At 34.9% G+C, this 19,072-nt stretch overlaps 1 protein-coding gene across 5 annotated transcripts in view; it reads left to right on the forward strand.

Moving 5' to 3' along the window:
* MAST2 (microtubule associated serine/threonine kinase 2) overlaps positions 1–19,072 on the forward strand; it is a 181,717-nt gene that overhangs the window by 11,585 nt on the left and 151,060 nt on the right. For 4 of the 5 annotated variants that reach the window (XM_019749394.2, XM_019749395.2, XM_019749392.2 and 1 more), the window contains exons 2-3: positions 11,988–12,135; positions 15,420–15,562. In XM_019749394.2, the coding sequence (XP_019604953.2) occupies positions 11,988–12,135; positions 15,420–15,562 (291 nt within the window). The remainder of the gene's footprint in view (positions 1–11,987; positions 12,136–15,419; positions 15,563–19,072) is intronic. The other variant, XM_074334650.1, reaches the window with a different exon arrangement.

Here is a 19,072-nt window from a genome sequence, read left to right on the forward strand (position 1 = left end):
CATGTGGAAGAGGAAAACAGCTAGAAGGAAGCCAAAGAGATGCCAGAGAGAAAGGTCGCTGGGTCTCAGCTATTCTCACTTTAATAGGCTCCTGGAAGGAATGGTGGCTCTAGCGAGCCCGCCTCCCCATGTGCTTTGACTTTTTAAATTATGGTAAAATGCACTTAACAAAATTTATAGTTAGTGACATTTAGTACATTCAGATGTTGTGCAACCATCACCACTATCTAGTTTCAGAACATTTTCATTACCCCAGAAGGAAATCTCATACCCAGTAAGTAGTCATTCCTCATTTCTTCCTTCCCCTAATTCCTGGCAACTACTACTCTTGTTTTCTGTTGCTATGGACTCTGGACATTTTATATAAATAGAATACAGTTTGTGACTTTTTATGTTTGGCTTCCTTCACTTAGGATGTTTTTGAGATTTATCCACATTGTAGCATATATTAGTACATTTCTTTGTGTGGCTGAGTAATATTGTATGGATAGAACATATTTTGCTTATCCATTCATCCATTGATAGGCATTTGGGTTGTTTTCTATCTTTTGGGGATTGAGATAGTGCTGCTATGAACATTTGTATACAAGCTTTTGTTTGAATACCTATTTAGTTAACTTTTTGGTTTTATATATATAGGAGTGGGATTATTGGATCATATGGATTCTATGTTTAAGCTTTTGAGGGACTGCCACCTGTTTTCTACAGTGACTACAGTTTTAACACTCCCAGCAGGAACGTATTCCAGTTTTGTATTCCAGCAGTGTATTCCAGTGTTCCAGTTTGTCCATGACCTTGCTAACACTTGTTACTGTCCATTTTAAAAAATTTCAGCCATCATTGTAGGTATAAATGATAAAATGACATCTCATAGTGCTTTTGATATGCATTTCGCTACAGGCTAATGATGTTAAACATCATTTTATGTGCTTGTTGACCATTTGTATATCTTTGTCATAGGTATGTCTATTTAAGACTTTTGTCTAGTTTTAAATTGGTTTTTTTTCTGTTGCGTTTTGAGACTTTTATATTTGTTCTGCATACTATACTCTTCTGAGGCATATGATTTACAGATATTTTTTCCCATTTGGTGGATTGTCTTTTACTTTCTTGTTAGTGTCTTTGCACAAAAGTTACTGATTTTGATGAAGTATAATTTATCTGTTTTTTTTTCTTTTGTTGCTTGTGATTTTGGTGTCATATCTAAAAACCATTGCTAAATCCAAGGTCATGAAGGTTTATCCTTATGTTTTTTTCTAAGAGTTTTATGGTTTTAGCTCTAATACTTTGGTGTTTGATCCATTTCGAGCTAATTTTTGTGTATAGTGTGAAGTGAGGGTCTACCTTTATTCTTTTGCATGTGGCTCTCCAGTTGTCATAGATGCTTCAATTTTTTAACTCCTGAGACTGTGGCTCAGTCAAATGAACCTACTCTAGTTAGCTTTACTCCTCTTTGAGGAACGGTGTGAACTTCTGGCTAGTTGTTCTCAGTTTTTAGGGTTCGTGGATTTACCTTGATGGCTTGTTAAAACAAGATGGCTGGTCCCCATGCCCCAAATTTCTTATTCAGCAGGTCTGGGATGGGCCTGGGAATTTGCATTTCTAACAAGTTCTGAGGTGATGATGAAGCTGATACTGCTGGTCTGGAGACCACACTTGGAGAACTAGTGCTTTAGGCGCCGTGGAGGGAAGCAGTGAGTATAGGGGTTTCATATCCCTAACACGCTGAACACTTGAATTCTTTAAATCTCATATCAACTGTATAAGGTAGATAATACCTGCATTTTACAGGTAAGGGAGTTGCAGTATGGAGAGGTTAAGTAACTTATGCAAAGTCCTTCAAGTCCTAGAGCCTTGACTCCAGAGCCTATGCTCTTAAAAAGTTGAAGATGCTTTCATTTTAACTTTCAAATTATTTCAGAGATAAGATGGGTTTTATGGATTTGGAATTAAGATTAGATTTATATTTCTGTATTTTCATTGGCTTTGTGATTTTGTGCAAAATCTCTGCCTTAGTTTTCTCTGCTAAGTTTTCTTTTCTACACATTAAAGAAAAACAGACAAACAAAAAGGAACTTTTTGTCCCTTTTTGCTGTTGTATTTTTTGAATGAAGGCTTTGAGTATCTTAAAAAAGGTATTTGACCTTGTATGTCTATATGTTTATATCATGTAGAGGTCTTACAGCATTTCTGTTGCCACAATGAAACAGTTAAATTCTGACTTTGTAATCATTTCTCACAATTTTAATTCTCACTTTATGTTTTAAAAACCTGTTTAATTATGAAACATTACAGATTTACAGGAAAATACATTAGGTACCTATGTATTCACTACCTAGATTTAACAGATGTTTACATTTTGCTTTAGATTTTATTTCAAAGAAGTAAAATGTTGCATTAACTGTTAGCATCCCTTTCCTCCTTGCCACCATCCCAGGAGGAAACCACTGTCCTGAAGATGGTGTGTATTAAAATGTTGCATTAATGGAAAAAAAATCCATTATGAAATATATTTATCCATAAGCAAGATGTAGCAGTATTTGTTTTGAAATTTTATATAAATTATACATTATATGTATTCTTTTACTCTCACCTTTTCTCACTTGACAGTGTTTTTGAGAATTATGTATGCCATGGATAAGCACATTTTTTTCTGTAAAGGGCCAGATAATAAATATTTTAGGCGTTGACATACTGCCTCATAACTACTCATCTCTGCTGTTGTAGTGTGATAGCATCCATAAGACTATATGTAAGTGGATGAACTTGGCTATGTTCCAATAAAACTTTATACATAGACATTAAAATTGGAATTTCAGACAATTTTTTATATTCTTCATATTGAGAATAATATTTCATGCAATATTGTCCTTTTGATTTGTTTTCCAACCATTCACAAATGTAAAAATCCTTTTCAGCTTCCTGGCTTGACATAAACAGCCTGTGAGCTGAAGTTTGCCAACCTGGATCTATGGTAATACATTTAGATCAGTTTCATTAATTTTTAACTACTATGTAGCATTCCTTTGAATAAATGACAGTTTATCCATTCTTATAATGGACCCTTAGGTTATTTTTGTTTTCCCTTTTATAGAGCTGCAGTAAATATTCTTGTACTTATCTCTTTGCGCACATGTGCAAGAGTTTCTCTTCCTGGATATTATTGCCAGTTTGCTTTCCACACTGATTGTACCAATTTGTACTTTGACCAGTGAGGTTTCCCTATATCCTTGCCTTCCTGCTATTAGTTATTTTTGTTAATTTACTGGGTTTAGGTGGCATCTCAATGTTTTAAAAATACTTCTTTGATTATTAGTGAGATTGAGAATCTTTTCAGACATTTATTGTTTATTTGGATTTTTAGTCTGTATGACTTCCTTATTCATGTGCTTTTTTATTTTTCTTATAGACTGTTTCTTTTTATTTTTCTTATTGATTGTTGTGAATTATTTATTACTGTCATTTAAATATAATATGGAGAAAAGCATACTTTGCATTAGGTTTGAATTCTTAGTAGCTTAGTATCTTTGAATTTGAAATGAGGATAAAAATGTCTATTTTGCAGTGCTGTTTTTGTGGTTTAAATCAAGACTTAAAATGCCTCGTTTGTATTGGATCTCACTAAATGTTTTGTTTCTGTGTTTTTTATTGTGCTTGTTCTTTGTCACTGCTGTAAGTTTATTTGTAACAGAATATTCCCTTACTTTTGTAACAGGCCATTTGTTTTGTGATTTTTATTCTTCCTTTCTTTTTTTTTAAAACCTTTTTATTGTAAAATATAACAAGTACAGAAAAGCTCTCAAAACAAATGTATAGCTTAATGAATTATTATAAGATGAACATCCTTATAGACATTACTCAGATAAAAAAAAATAATTTTGTCAGCCATTCTAGAAACTCCTCTCCCTGTGCCCTATCCCAATCACAACCCCTCCCTGCCTCCAAAAGTAACTACTATCCTGACTTAAAAAGTAATCATTTCTTTGCATTTCTTCATAATTCTGCATCTAAGACATTACAATTTAGTCTCGCCCATTTAAAAAAAAACTAGCTGTATTTGTCTCTTTTAATCTATCGGTTTTCCTTCCACCTCTTCCTTTTTCCTTAAAATTTATATGTTGAGAAACTCTGGGGCATTTGATCTGTAGAAATTCCCACAGTCTAGGTTGCATACTAAAGGTGCATTTCAAAATATTTCTGTGTCCTTTTTATTTCCTGCAAATTATTGCTGGATACAGAGGCTTAATCAGCCTTAGGTTCAGTTCCTTTTTCAAGATTATGGGTAGTGTGTTCTTTCAACAGGAGGCATGTAATATCTGCTTCTTTCTCTTTGATTTTAGTGGTTATTGATGCTCAGTGCTGAGATTCAATGATTGGGATTGCAAAATGGTGATATAACTCGATCACTTTGTTTTCATTAGTTGGAATAACATTTTAAAGAGATGCTTCCCCTCATCTACTATTTGGTTCCCACTGGTGTAGTTCATGTAAGAAAGGCCTGATTCTTTCTGTTTATTTACCTAGTTTTTAAGATAATGAATTGGTTCCCTGTCACCTTTAGAGCATGACCAGTTAATTATTTTTTATTAACAGTGAGGAGTTGTGCACTTAAATGTATTTGATAGGTTTCAACCCATATTTGATGTGTTTTGTTGTACTAATTGAAGCTCAAATTGTCTTTCTAACAAGAGCCTCTTCAAGTTGGTTCAAGTCATTTTGACCTAATCTTAATAGTTTTGAGTTTTCTTGCTATCTTGCATGTCAAACTGTCCCAAGCTTAGATCTGGAATCAGCTGTTTTTCCAAGAACTTCTGATTTCTTTTAATGGGAAATGGTATTTCAGAACAACTGCAGTCTAGATCCTAAGGATGCTCATTGTATTAGGTTGGTCATTGTTTTTACGATTTTTTGTAAAACAATTTTCTCCATATTGTTTGATTTTCAGTGGATAGTTAAGAAATATGTTTAATAAAACTACCTTGTCAGTTAACAGTGATATTCACAAAGGACTACAGACTTTTTGTTTTTATTTAATCTCCTGTGTATTACACCAGTGTCTCCTCTCTTTTATACCAAGAATCACGTTCCCAAAGACTCGTTCATTCAGTTTTTTATTTTGATTAATATATTTTTGAGTTCTGAAATTTCCATTTGGTTCTTTTGTATGTTTTGTTTCTTTGCTGACATTTATTCAAGCATGCATGTCTTTGCTCATTGAAGTATTTTTATTATGTATGTTTTATACCCTTTTTGTCTCTCATTTCCACTGTTATTGCCATCTTTTGTGTTTAGTTGATTTTTTTGGTGTAGTGAACCATTCTGATCCCCTCTCATTTTCTTTTTTGTATTATATGTATGTATGTATATATCTATGTATATGTATATATACACATACGTATATATGTATATGTTACATGTAATCCTAATGGCAAGCCATATATATATTGGGGTTACATGTAACATCCTAAATTTATAACAATCTAGTTTGAAGTTGTACCAACTTCAATTGTATACAAAACTCTGCTCTTATACTATACAGCTATTTTCCTGCACCTTCTTTATGTTGTTGTTAGAAATTACATCTTCATACAGTATGTGCCCAATAGCATAGGTTTATAATTATTTTTTTGCATTTTTCTTTTGACTCATATTGGAAATTAAAAGTGGAGTTACAAACCAAAAATACAATAATACTGGCTTTCTATGTGCCATGTAATTACCCTTACTGGAGATCTTTATATGGCTTCAAGTTTTTGCTTTGTGTCTTTTCATTTCAACCTGAAGGACTCCTTTTAGGGCAGGTGTAGTGGTAATGGACTCTCTCAGCTTTTGTTTATTAGGAAATTTTTAAATTTTTCCCTTAAATTTTCAAGGACAGTTTTGCTGGCTACAGAAATCTCAGTTGACAGTGTTTTCTATCAGCTCTTTAAATATGTCATCCTACTTCCTTCTTGATTCCTTTGTTTGGATGTACAATTGGTTGTTAATCTGATTGAGGATCCCCTTTAGACGAGTTGCATCTCTCTTACTGCTTTGAATATTTTCTCATTGTTGTTGGCTTTGACAGTTTGATTATAATATGTCTCAATGTGAATCTCTTTGAGTTTAATGTACTTAAAGTTTGTTTAGCTTCTTAAACATGTAGATTCATGTCTTTCATTAAATTTGAGAAGTCTTCGGCCGTTATTTCTTCGGATGCTCTTTCTTTTCGCTTTCCTTCTTCTCCTTTTGGGATTCCCTTAATTCATATATTGTTTCTTTTGAAGACCTCTCCCCCACCCTACCTCACCAATCCCTTAGGCTCCCTTCACTTTTCTTTATTCTTTTTTTCCCTTGCTCTTCAGACTGTATAATTTCAGTTATGTCTTCAAGATTGCTAATTCTGTCTTTGCCTGCTCAAATCTAATGTTGAATGTTTCTACTGAAATTTTCATTTAATTATTCTTTTAATCTCCAGAACTTGTTTGGTTCCATTTTATAATATCTGTCTTTTTATTGATATTCTTATTTTGTTTATGCGTTTTCCTCCCTGATTTTCTTTCATTTTTTGTCTATGTTTTACTATTAAGTTCAATGCTGTGCTTTTGCAGGAATGGTTTCTGTTAATTTAATTTGATTCTTTGAATGGGCCATACTTTCATATTTCTTTGTCTGTCTTGTGCCTTTTTTGTTGAAAAGTGGTCATTTGAATATTGGTAGCTCTGGAAATCATCTTCTCCCTTTTCCCCAGGATTTGCTGTGTTTTGGTTGTTGAAGGCTATAGGTGACCATTTGTGTAGTGAGTTTCCTCAACCTTTTTTTGCAGAAACTGTATTCCTTTTGTACATGGTACTGAAGTCTCTGTTCCTTAGCTTGTGTTTTGACAGAGATTTCCTTAATCTCCAGGAGCTAAACAAACAAACCTCCCAGTCTTGCAGATTGACTTTGTGCTGGGGCCCTTCGTCAACACTTAGCCAGGAAGCCTGTACTGAACCTAGTGATCAGCCTGAGATATCATTTTAAACTCTTTTCAGGTCTTTGCTGAACATGCATTTTGCTCTTGGCTTTAGAAATGACCCTTATATACACAGGTGTTTTTGATTGCCCTAATTTCCCAAAGTAACTCTCCCCTTTTCCTCCCAGACCTCAGGCAGTCTATTGTATGTCTCATTTGTAATCTTTTGCCCAGGTGGCTGTGGGTGTATGAATCACCTTACAGTATTTTGGAGCAATGCCTGCTGCGTTTCCATCTTGAGCAGATTCTGAGATTACAATAGAGAAGAGTGCCTTGTGATAGTCCTTCAGGTAGTCCTGAGACAAATTAGAACAGATATAAACAATAATTTGCAAATAAGGTCTGTTATGCTCTTTCCAGAACCAAGGATCAGGGCCCTACACTGGCAACACTGGCTGATGTCTTCAAGATGGCCTCCAAATCCAGGAGTGGGTGGGGCAAGGGCAAGTACCGTGTTTCCCCCGAAAATAAGACCTAGCCGGGCAATCAGCTCTAATGTGTCTTTTGGAGCAAAAATTAATATAAGACGCAGTCTTATTTTATATTAATTTTTGCTCCAAAAGACACATTAGAGCTAATTGTCCAGCTAGGTCTTATTTTCGGGGAAACATGGTAAAAATGCCACAAAGCTTTCCTACTTTTTAAAAAAATTTATTTTAAGTGTATTTTTCCAGGACCCATCAGCTCCAAGTCAAGTAGTTGTTTCAATCTAGTTGTGGAGGGTGCAGCTCACACTGGCCCATGTGGTGATAGAATCGGTAACCCTAGTGTTACAAGCATCGTGCTCTAACCAACCGAGCTAACCAGCCACCATTTTCCTACTATTTTTAAGTTGACTTTTTGATTCAGCATTCTCTTGGTTGCTGCAAAACTTGGACTATTTTCTAGAGTTCAGACAAAGGTGGTTTAGATAATTTCTGCTTGTTTTTCAATGTTTCTGTGGGGGCCCTGTTAGCTTGGAGCTGCATAGTCCACCATTTTGCTGATGTTACCTCTCATTTGATTTAAATTTTTGTTTCCCTAATGATAAATGATATTGAGGATGGTTTCATGTGTTCACTTGTCACATTTGCCTCTTCTTTGTTGAAGTATCTGTTCAATATTTTGATTTACTCTTTTGGTTTCAATAAAACTTTATTTATAAAAATAAGGCTGGATTTGGCCCATGGGCCACAGTGCTCATTTTTTTTATTGGTTTGTGTGTTTTATTATGATTGAGTTGGGAAAGATCTTAAATATACTGAGTGCCAGTTCTTTGTCAGATGTGTGTTTTGCAATTTTTTTGTTCGTGTGTGATTTGTTTTCTTTTCAACAGTATCTTTTGAAGAGTGATAGTTTTTCAATTTGATGAAGTCCAGTTTGTAAATTTGTTCTTTTTAAACTTGTGCTTTGTGTCTTATCTAGAACTCTGCCTAACTCAAAGTTACAGAAGTTTACTCTTATATTTTCTTCTGAAGTTATACTTTTAGTTTTCATAGTTAGACTCATGATCCATTTTGAGTTAATTTTTGTATATGTTGTGTTTGATATTCTTGAGGTATGGGTCAGTGTTAATTGGGTTTTTTTTTCCGCATATGGATATCAAGCAAAGGCTTTTTGATAGGGGTTAAGAGAATGGACTTTGATTAGCCTGGCACCTGGATTTGACTCTTGGCAAGGTAAGTCAGGAAGAATCTGCCACAGGGTATTCTCTTCACTGACTGGATTGCCAGCCATATGGGATAACTCCTAATGAGAGTTAACCCAGGTTTTTAGCCTGATAGACAAGTTTTTAGTGTGTAGACTCTTGTTTTCAGCTGTGAATTCTTCTCCTACTTTGAATCTTATCCTTAATACCATAGTACAGTATAAGCAGAACACTAACCTTATGGGTAAAGTTGGCCTGAGATTTTCTTTGGTATTGTGGAAGAGGGCAATGATTTTGAGTCAACTAACCTTCCTTCTCTTCTGTTATTTTCATTCAGTAGTTCTAATTCTGGCCAATGAAGTACATTTACTCTCTTGTAACATAGGAGATAGCCCTCAGGTAGTTGAAGAGAATTATTCATGTCTCCTTTGTTTTCTTTCTTTCAGGTTAAATGTTTATAGTTTCTCTCATAGTTATTGGAAAAGTACTGTAATTTGTAATTATGCTAATATTTATTATTGCCATAGCAGTGTTTTATTTGTAAACTTGTTTCTCCTTCTGTATTCCTTGGCTTGATAATCATACCACCCAAGTCAGAAACCTGGAAGTCATTCATCCTAGGCTCCTTCCCGTCCTTAAGGGTAACTCCTTATTTTGCTTAGAAATCATTTGTTCATAAAAATGGTAGAAACCAATTTGATCTAGTTTAAGTGGAAAGGAAGAACTTATTATAAGGGTACAGTGGTATCCCATTGAACCTGAAAATATAGTTTGGCTGGACCTTGTAAGTGACTAGAAGTGGAAACTAGAAAACTGCAAGAAGTTAGTATGGAAGTTAGTAAGGAAGTTCTACTTCCCATAACCTTTTTCTTTCTCTCTTGGGCTATTTGTGGTTCTTTCTTATTTACTTCATTCTCCTATCCTGTCCCTTAATGACTTCTTGGGTAAATGCAATAATGTGCTATTTTAAAAAGTCCAGGCTAGTTGAGCAAAAGAAGCAAGACAGAGCAGTTCAGACAGTGATTCATGTAAAGGTTTTTACTCTACATAATTTGTTTTGTTAGAAGCCTGGATAGTGTTTATCCTAGAGGGACCTGGGGTAGTGACTGCAAAGGAGCACAGGGGCTTTCTGGGGGTGCTTGGTTATGTCTTTTTTTAAAAAATCTTAATGCTGGTTACATGGATGTGTTTAATTTGTGAAAATTCATTGAGTTACATGCTTTGGTATGTGTACTTTTCTGAAATGAGCAATGAACTTCAGTAAAAGTTAAGACATCCTAGTTTAAAAGTTAAATTTCATATCTAATTTATATTTTCTTCTTGCAAGGTTTTGACAGGAGAGACTTGGAATAAGAAGGGGCATGATCTGCTTTCATTTTTTCTTTTCTCCATTTTCTGGCTTCTTTGGTATGTTATGATTGGTATTATAATAGGGAGATTGAAAAAGACATGATTTTTCTCTTTAATGAGTGCTAGCTAGTCCTCTATTGGTTGTTGTTCATTTCTGGCCAAGACTAATTATTCATGCATACAGTGTAGCAGGCATCCAGTTAAATGCTGGCTCTCTCATGTAGCTCATTTGTAAGTTATTTTTGGGATGGGACCTTACCCTCTCCATATTGCCTTCATATAGGATATTAGTTCAGCTTGGTATCTTCCAAGGCCTTCTCATTTCCTTCTACTCGAATCTTCTTGCTGAGGATGTTGCCTTTATGAGTGGCCAGTTCCTTTTGGGGGGTTACTAGCCTTAGTGCTTGACCCCTGCTTCCATCCATGGTTTATCCTTGATGTATACCGTATTTCTCCGATAATAAGACCTAGCCGGACAATCAACTCTAATGCGTCTTTTGGAGCAAAAATTAATATGAGACGCCCTGTTTTATTTTACTATAAGACCGGGTCTTTATAATATAATACAATATAGTATAATATAGTATAATATAGCATAATAGCATAATATAATATAGACCAGGTCTTATTTTACTATAAGACCGGTTCTTATCTAACATAATATAAGACCAGGTCTTATATTAATTGTTGCTCCAAAAGATGCATTAGAGCTGATTGTCCAGCTAGGTCTTGTTTTTGGGGAAACACGGTAGGTACTATTTCATCCTTGACGCACCAAATAGTGGAAATGTAGGCTTTCTGCCTTCTCTTTTTGCATTAACTACTACTTCCAATACTCTCTTCCTGCTCACATCAACTGCTTTAAATCAAGTGCCTAAATATCCCCCTTTATCCTTTCATTCATTTACTACCAATTTTAAAAAAATACTTTTCTGTCTCTCAATATTTTTCTTCATCGACTTCACTCTTCTCTTTACACTTTGTAAATTATATTCTGGATAGCCACCAGCAACCAATATTAGTACTTTTCCATGTTTGTGAACCCACCAATCACAATATATGACCGTAGAGGTTTTTAAATCTTCTCTCAAGGAAGTAGACATTTTTCCATTTTTTTCCTGTCGTTGTTAGTATTGCTATGGAACCAGTTACTTGAGTTTTGTTTTTCAAGTGGTTGGTAACATAGATTTCAGTTATTTCTCCTTATGCTTCTCATTTGTCTTTGCATTATCTGGATCAGTTTGATGTGCTACTTATTTATTGTAGTTTCCATCATAAAATACAAAAGATATGCCTCATATGCCTTGTTTTTTCAAAGTAGTTTCTCATTTAATGCTGTCAATTAGGTGGGTTTGCTTCCAAATGTCTGAATCTTAATGATATGTTGGACACTCCTTACTGAGTGAGAAGGAAGAGGTGTTGGGATGGGGTGGAATGGACTAGACTAAAATAAAGGCAAAGGGGAGGCATTTTCAGTGTGATGTTGTCTCTTTTCTTCAGACTTTTATACTTTTTCATTGAGAGTGTGTTTAGCTCCTATTGTAGACATACAAAGAAAGCTCTAAGTTTTATTTTAGCATTAATTGTTAGAGGTATTTCTATCTTTGTATAACAGGTAAGGGAAGGCCTGTTATTTATGCGCTTTTGAAAACTATGCTTTTCTTTACTTGATATAGGAAGTGTGTGGATAAAAGGAGAAATGTAAATAAGCAGAACTGGATGTATACTCATTATGAATAATACATCTTGTCAAAATGTCTTATTGTGTCATCTTGAGAGCCTCCTCCCCTATTTTTTGTTTGTCATTTTATAATCAATGTCCCACATCCTTCATAGCATACCCAAACAGCTTTTACTAAGAAATACGTTTCTAGCTTTATCTATTGAGCAGGAAATATATTATAAAATGTTAGTACTTTCATTGTAATGAGTGTTGTAGAGGTGTTTAGTATAAAGTTCTTATACACTGTCACAAAAGACATTAAAGACTTATGTTTTATTTTTTTTTCTTTAAAGGATGTGATAACTGGACTTAGTCCCCTGCTCTTTAGGAAGCTCAGTAATCCTGACATATCTTCATCCACTGGAAAAGCTAAACTTCAACGACAACTTAGTCAGGATGACTGTAAGTTACGGAGAGGAAGCCTGGCCAGTTCTTTGTCAGGTAAATATCTAATTTTGTTTTTAAAGAAATAATGGGACTGTGTTGTCAGTATTTAAAGGTGTACCAACTGAATTGGCATCTTGACAGCTTCTTCTCTGGTGTTAGTTTTGTATAGGACACTTATGGCTAAGGTTGTCTTCCTCTCTTTACTACTTCCTCATTGCATCTCTGAATGCTAGCTTTCTGAACCTGAAAAGATTTCTTGGTTGACCATTATAATTGGTTATTCCCTTTCAATCTGAGTTTTGCTCTCTGCTTACTTGTGTAGACTTCATATCCTTTGCTTCTTTTTTCCCGCATTTCGAAAACCCATTCCAGTTCCCATTAGTGTTTCTCTACCTCCTCCAAAGGAAAGTCTTAAAAAATTTAAGGGGAAAAATTATGCAAGGAAATCATGGTCCAAATAGAAAGCAATTAAAATGTGGCATAATTTTAAGCAATCAATAGAGTAAGAAAAAAGAGAATCCATTTGACCTGGTTAAAATATTAGATCAGTAGAAAAGAAAATATAATCCTACCATATTCCTTGGCCTAATAGTAAACAGTTTTCATTTTCTTTTTGTCCCTTTTTAGGGCTATTCCATTGGCTTTATCTTCTCAATCTTCTATTGAAATTTTTATTTTGTCAGACATATATATTTAATCATAAAGAGCCATTTTTAAATTTATTTTTCTATAGCAGTCTATTCTTCTTTTTAGGATGTGTTTATCTCTAATTCTCTATGAGTAAATAGATTTTTGAGTTTTGGATTAAAAGCTTTTTAAAAAAGTTTTCTTTTGTTTCTGAATCAACTCTTTTTCTTTTGAGCACCTAACAATCAGAATCCTATGTTCTGCTTTGGGCTGTTACATCCCTTCTATCCTGGGAGGTAGTGGCCTGGCTACTGGGTGGTACCTAGGGAATGTGGTTGTATTGGACTGTTCTGTCTATAGATTTTCAGTTAATCTGATTTCAGCCTTATGTCTAACTTGATGTCCTCTTAGCTATCTTGCATTTTTGAGTACTAAACTTACCTGAGATTTTGCAGGGCAGCTTGATGCCCCATTTGACAGCAACCTCCTCTATGTTTATTATACCTTGTGCCTTTCGTTGTCTAGTTCTCCTGGTTATGATTCACCTATCTGCTTTAGATTTTCCCAACAATAATTTGTTCGTCCTCTCATAGGCTCTAGCCTCTCCTCATAGGCTCTCGCACTCTTGTTCTCGTTGTAGCCTTTGTTTATTTATTTATTTTACTTCTCATTTTAATGGAGTTTCCTAGGACAGGGAGCCATCTTTAACTGGAAATATTTTATATAATAGCCTCTTGAATCATTGTAAGAATCTTAATTAGAATTTTAAAGAAGTTTTCTTTTTTTCTGAGTTATTTGTTTACAAAGGGCTAGTTGCTCAGTCTGTACATATTGCTCCATCTCTTTTATGTTGTTTGTTTTCTTCAAATTTTTGGCGATCCTTGGTATACTTCAAGCCCTGACTAGTATATGTCTAAATGGGTATCTTCTGAAGTTGGGTAAGCCTCTTGCTGCAGCATACTCTTACTTTGAAGAGAGATATACAAAGGTATATGTAACAAGGTAGCTTTCCTTTAGAGTATATAGATGAGGGGTAGGCAGATCATCTGGAGAACTTGGCAACATTTACAGAAGGAAGGAAAGAGGGTAGGTGGGTTCTACTCTGGGCTTGTGAAAGTTTTTAGTAGAACACCATTATTTTGTGTGTGTGTGTGTGTGTGTGTGTGTGCATGGAGGGTTTTATGGAAAGCCTTTTCAGTAAAGCATGCATTTGAGAGCAGACTTGGAAGATAACTAGACTTTAAAATAATATTGCATGTTTCTGATTAAAAAAGTAAAATGTGCCATTTATAAAAAGTTTGAGTACAAAATTATGCAGCATGTCCAGGTGAAAAGTCCTTCTTCATCTTTACTTCTGCTTCTGTCTCCCTCCATACCACTTATATATACTCCATTATATTTAAATATACATTTAATAATTTATATAAATATACACAAACTTTTTATTTTAAAAATAAAAAATGGGATCATATGCTACATACTTCCCTTGTGCTTTTTTCATTCCATAGGAATTGTTGAACGTTTTTTTCTCTTGAGTATATGTTGAGCTGCCTCAATATTTTTAATGGGTTCAGTATTTAATTATGTGGAGATATTATAATTTCTTTAACTTGTAATGAACATTTATCTTATTTCCAATTTATAGTGGTGAGCATCAATAAGGTGAACATTCTGGTCTATTTTTTTTTCTTTTATACTGCAGTCCTACAAGTGGAATGCTGGGTCCAAACATATTCAAATTAAAATTTTCTTAAGTTTTGCTAAATTGCCCTTCAAATAACTTGCATCACATTTTGTTTGCAGTAAAAGGGTATGTTGTAGCAAAACCAAAACCAAAACATTTTTTTTGTTTATACCTTTATTTCAGTGGTTACTTCCTTGACGAAAAGGATTTCTCCAGGAAGAGTTTGCCAGGGTTTTCAAGTGAATTGGGTGATCAAGATATAGCCAGGTGAAAGTGCAGGGCATAATACTGAAGTTTAGTGAGTGAATGGGTATGGAGAGTGGCAGGAGATGAGGCCAGGAAGATCATCTGGATTTATGGAAGATCCTTTTAATATTTTAAAAGTTTGGCTTAACTCTGTTTTAAAAACAGTAGGGAGTCATCAGAAGCTTTTAAGGAAGGTAACAACACGATCACATTTGTTTTGTTTTGTTTTGTTTTGTTTCCATCACTAACAGCAGGAAGTGGTTGACATGGGACTTGCACCTCAGTTAGGAAGTCAGTGCAATTTTAAATACTCAGTCTTTACAAGTGACTTTCTTGTAGTCTTTCAGTAGGATTAAGGTGTTCAGTCCTGGCCTGAATACATGAAATCTTGTGAGAGCAGTATACACATAGATTGAATGGTTTGTCTTCTGGAAACTTAAGGGCCAAACTTGTCTAGGAGAATCTGTCAGCTCCACTCATGTTACATTGAGTTGGTGAGAAATTAAGTAGGATGGAAGAGACAGGTCAGGTAGCAGGGTCAGTGGCTGGCATGGTGGTGGATATTACAGATAATTTTAAATAGACAGTTCAGTATTCCACTCGGAATTCTCACCACCACCAAGACAGTTGGAATTTTTAAAGGGCTACAAATTCTAAAATGGATATGGAGGAATTTCACTTTGTTTTTGATCAATATACTTATTTTTATCTACTGATATAATTGTATTTTTCCATTAATTAGTAAATAATTACAAGTATTTTCAAAACCTTGTGTTTGAAGGTAAGCAGCTGCTCCCCTTGTCCAGCAGTGTACACAGCAGTGTGGGACAGGTGACTTGGCAGTCTTCAGGAGATGCATCAAACCTTGTTCGAATGAGGAACCAGTCCCTTGGCCAGTCTGCACCTTCTCTTACTGCTGGCTTGGTAAGTGTTAGTAAAGATGGTTCCTTGCTCTAGGAACTAATCCTTGATTGTAATTTGTCATTGCCACATCTATTATTTTCCTTTTTAGAATTTGGATAGTTTAATTTCTCAAAGTAAAGTATAGAAAAAGAATGAAATTCAATTGAATATATTCTGATTGCTCTCTTATGTTGTCACTGGTACTGATTATATAGTGAGAATTATGAAAAAGATTCAATGTGATTGTAATTTTAATGAATAAATTTCCTAGGAAAGAGCTTTCTTAGAGAAATGATTCTAAATCTTGTGAAGTCGTGTTGCCTCTGCGTACAGCTCTGTGGTATACATATTTAGTACATGAGAATAGGGAACATGTTTTGCACATAGTGGGCATTTCAGTATATATTGGACGAAAGAACGAGCCTTTTCTTTGTCTAGGCTTTATGTGATAGACAGGACCTAACAAAGGGTAAGCTGTGTAGTCTGGGCAGGTTGTTTTCTGCCTGTGACTACATTTTGTACCCTCAGTGGCCCTGCCTCTTTACTTAAGGCACCCATTGACTTTCTGCTAATGTCACTCTTCTCTTTCTTCATAGAACAAGGCACACTAGTAATTTGTACGAACTTGTTCCCATTAAAATATAATCTCATATACTCTTTGGGATTATAAGTCTTTTGGGTTGGCATATATGGAGTAGAAAGCTTTGTTCATTTGTCCTTTCTGGAAAGTGGGTAATAGGGGAAGAAGTCTTCTTACGACAGGTAGGAAGTTAATTTTTGGCCCAAAATATTTCTTTATGACCTGAAGTTTGTGACTCTTAGGCCACAGGGAGAATCAGGATCATTTGTGAAACTTACTACCTTCCCAACTTTTCATTTTGAAAATTTCAAGCCTACAGAAAAAATGGAAAGAATTGTATAGTGAATAACCGTGTAAGCTTCCTTAGACTGGCAAATTCCTTGTAACTTTACATTTTGCCACATTTGTTTTGTGTGTGTGTGTGTGTGTGTGTGTGTGTGTGTGTGTGTTGTGTTTTTTTCCCCCTGAAACATTTAAGAGCAAGTCACAATTATGATGCCTCACCCCTAAGTATTTCTCCTAAGATCAAGGGCAGTCTGCTAAATAATCATTACATATGATCAGATCCAGAAGTTTAATTTCAATTGAATAATAGCATTTAACATAGGGACCATATTACATGTACAACACCAAGAGTGAACCCTAATGTAAACTGTGAACGTTGGGTGGTAATCATGTGTCAGTGTCGGTTCACTGATTGTAGCAAATGTAGGACTCTGGTGCTGGATGTTGATAATAAGGGAGGTTGTACATACATGTGTGGGGACACAAAGTACATGGGAACTCACTATACATTCTCAAATTTGCTGTAAACCTAAAACTATAAAAAATAAAGTTTAATAATTGAAAAAAGCCACAGGGACCATATTCAAATTTCTCCACTTGTTCTCAAAATGTCTATTAAAGCCCGACTTCTCCCTCCTTTTAACCTCTGGAGCTTAAAAAATATATAGCTCCACATATCATCATAGAGATTTTGATCCAATGGGTCTGCGGCTATCTCAGGCATTTGTATTTTCTTTAAAGCATTATACTGGATTCTAACATGTATCCTTTTGAGAACTACTCCACTAAGGTAAAGCCGAATGTTTCATTTTAAGGTGGTGTGTTGCAGAGGGAATTCCTGGACTGAAGTTGCTCAAGTCCTAGGCTAGGCAAACTGAAGTAGAGTATTCCTGAATTACTTTAAAAAGTAAAACAAAACCAACCTGTTGAGATATAATTCACATATGATACATATAATTCACCCATTTAAATTGTACAATTCAATGATTTTTAGTATATTCATGGATATGTGCAGCCATCTCAGTAGTCAAGTTTAGAACATTTATATCACTTCAGAAAGAATCCTTGTGCTTATCTGTCACCTCCTTATCCTCCTACCCTGCCCCCCAGTAACCACTAATCTACTTTCTGCCTCCATAGATTTGCCTGTTCTGTACATTTCATATAAATTGAATCATATAATATGTGGCCTGTTGTGACTGGCTTCTTTCACTTAGCATGATGTTTTCAAGGTCCATCCACATTGTAGCTTATATCAGGACTTCATTCCTTTTTATTGCAGAATATTCTCTTCTATGGCTATAACATGTTTTTTCTGTTTCTCAGTTGATGGACATTTGGGTTGTTTCTGTTTATTGACTATTATGAGTAATGCTGTTATGAACATTTGTTTACAAATTTTCATGTGGACATATTTTAATTTTTCTTGGATATATGCCTAGGAGTGGAATTGCTGGGTCATGTGGTAATGCTATGTTTAATCATTTGAAGAACTGCCAGACTGTTTTCCCAAGTAACTGTACCATCTTACATTTCCACCAGCAGGATCCAAGGGATTTAATTTCTTCACATTCTGACTAACATTTGCTCTTGTCTTTGATTTTAGCCATCCTAATAGCTCTGAAGTGGTATCTTGTGGTTTTGATTTGTATTTCCCTAATGAATAATGATATTGAGCATCTTTTCATGTGATTATTGGCTATTTGTATATCTTCTTTGAAGAAATGTCTATTCAGATTTTTTGCCTATTTAAAAAATTGGGTTATTTATCTTTTTACATATGAGCTTGTAAAACAATTACTTTAGACCTGAATCCAGTTACCTCTCTTCTCTCAGAGATCTGCCTTTTGTTTTCTCCTGTGCCTTTCTTTTCTGAGCGTTTACTGACCTATAGTAACCTCAGCCTAGTTCCTCCCTTTCTATTCCCTTACCCAAGGATTTCCAGTTGGATATTTTATGTTTGGTGGCACATTTGCTAGTTAGTATTGAATATCTTTTCCTGCTTTGACTTACCGTATCTTGGAATATATCTTGATGCCACCCGAGTGTCTGGATATGACATTTCTGAAAAGTGTTCTACAATGTAATCTCATTGTTAATGGAATTCTGGCTATATATATAGTACGTAGACCCAGCCTCCAGAGAATTTTTGTGTCAGTAAGGTTCACATATAACAAAACAAATTTTTAAATAAAACATAACCTTTAATGAAATGTTGATTATGACTTAAAAGTGACTAAAAGGGGACAAGAATTGTGTTGGGTATAATTATTGGGGAGATAACTTGCAGGAGGTTAGACTTGACCAGAGTCTGGACAATGACAATGGATAGCCAAAAGCCTTAGTGTAGCACGTATTTTCATTTTGAGGGCACCTAGGTGATAATGTGTTTATGAAGGGTTCCCCCCACAGACAACTTCTCGTATAAAGGCATGGAAGGAGTGCTTATAACAAATGCTGATGACACATTTCCCAAGTCGAGTGATAAATTCAGTCAGAGCCTCATGAACAGAAATGATGGTTCAAGAAGAACCAGCAAAATGAAATTTAACAGAAAGAAAAGTAAACTTTGAAATCAAAACTCGAAACTGGATTAAACTTTGAATTTAAGGCAAGTGCCAAGACATTTTCAGCACCCTGAAAGAAAAACCTCTATCTATTAAGCA

The sequence above is a fragment of the Rhinolophus sinicus genome, linkage group LG06 (assembly GCF_036562045.2).
Source record: "Rhinolophus sinicus isolate RSC01 linkage group LG06, ASM3656204v1, whole genome shotgun sequence".
NCBI lineage: Eukaryota > Metazoa > Chordata > Mammalia > Chiroptera > Rhinolophidae > Rhinolophus > Rhinolophus sinicus.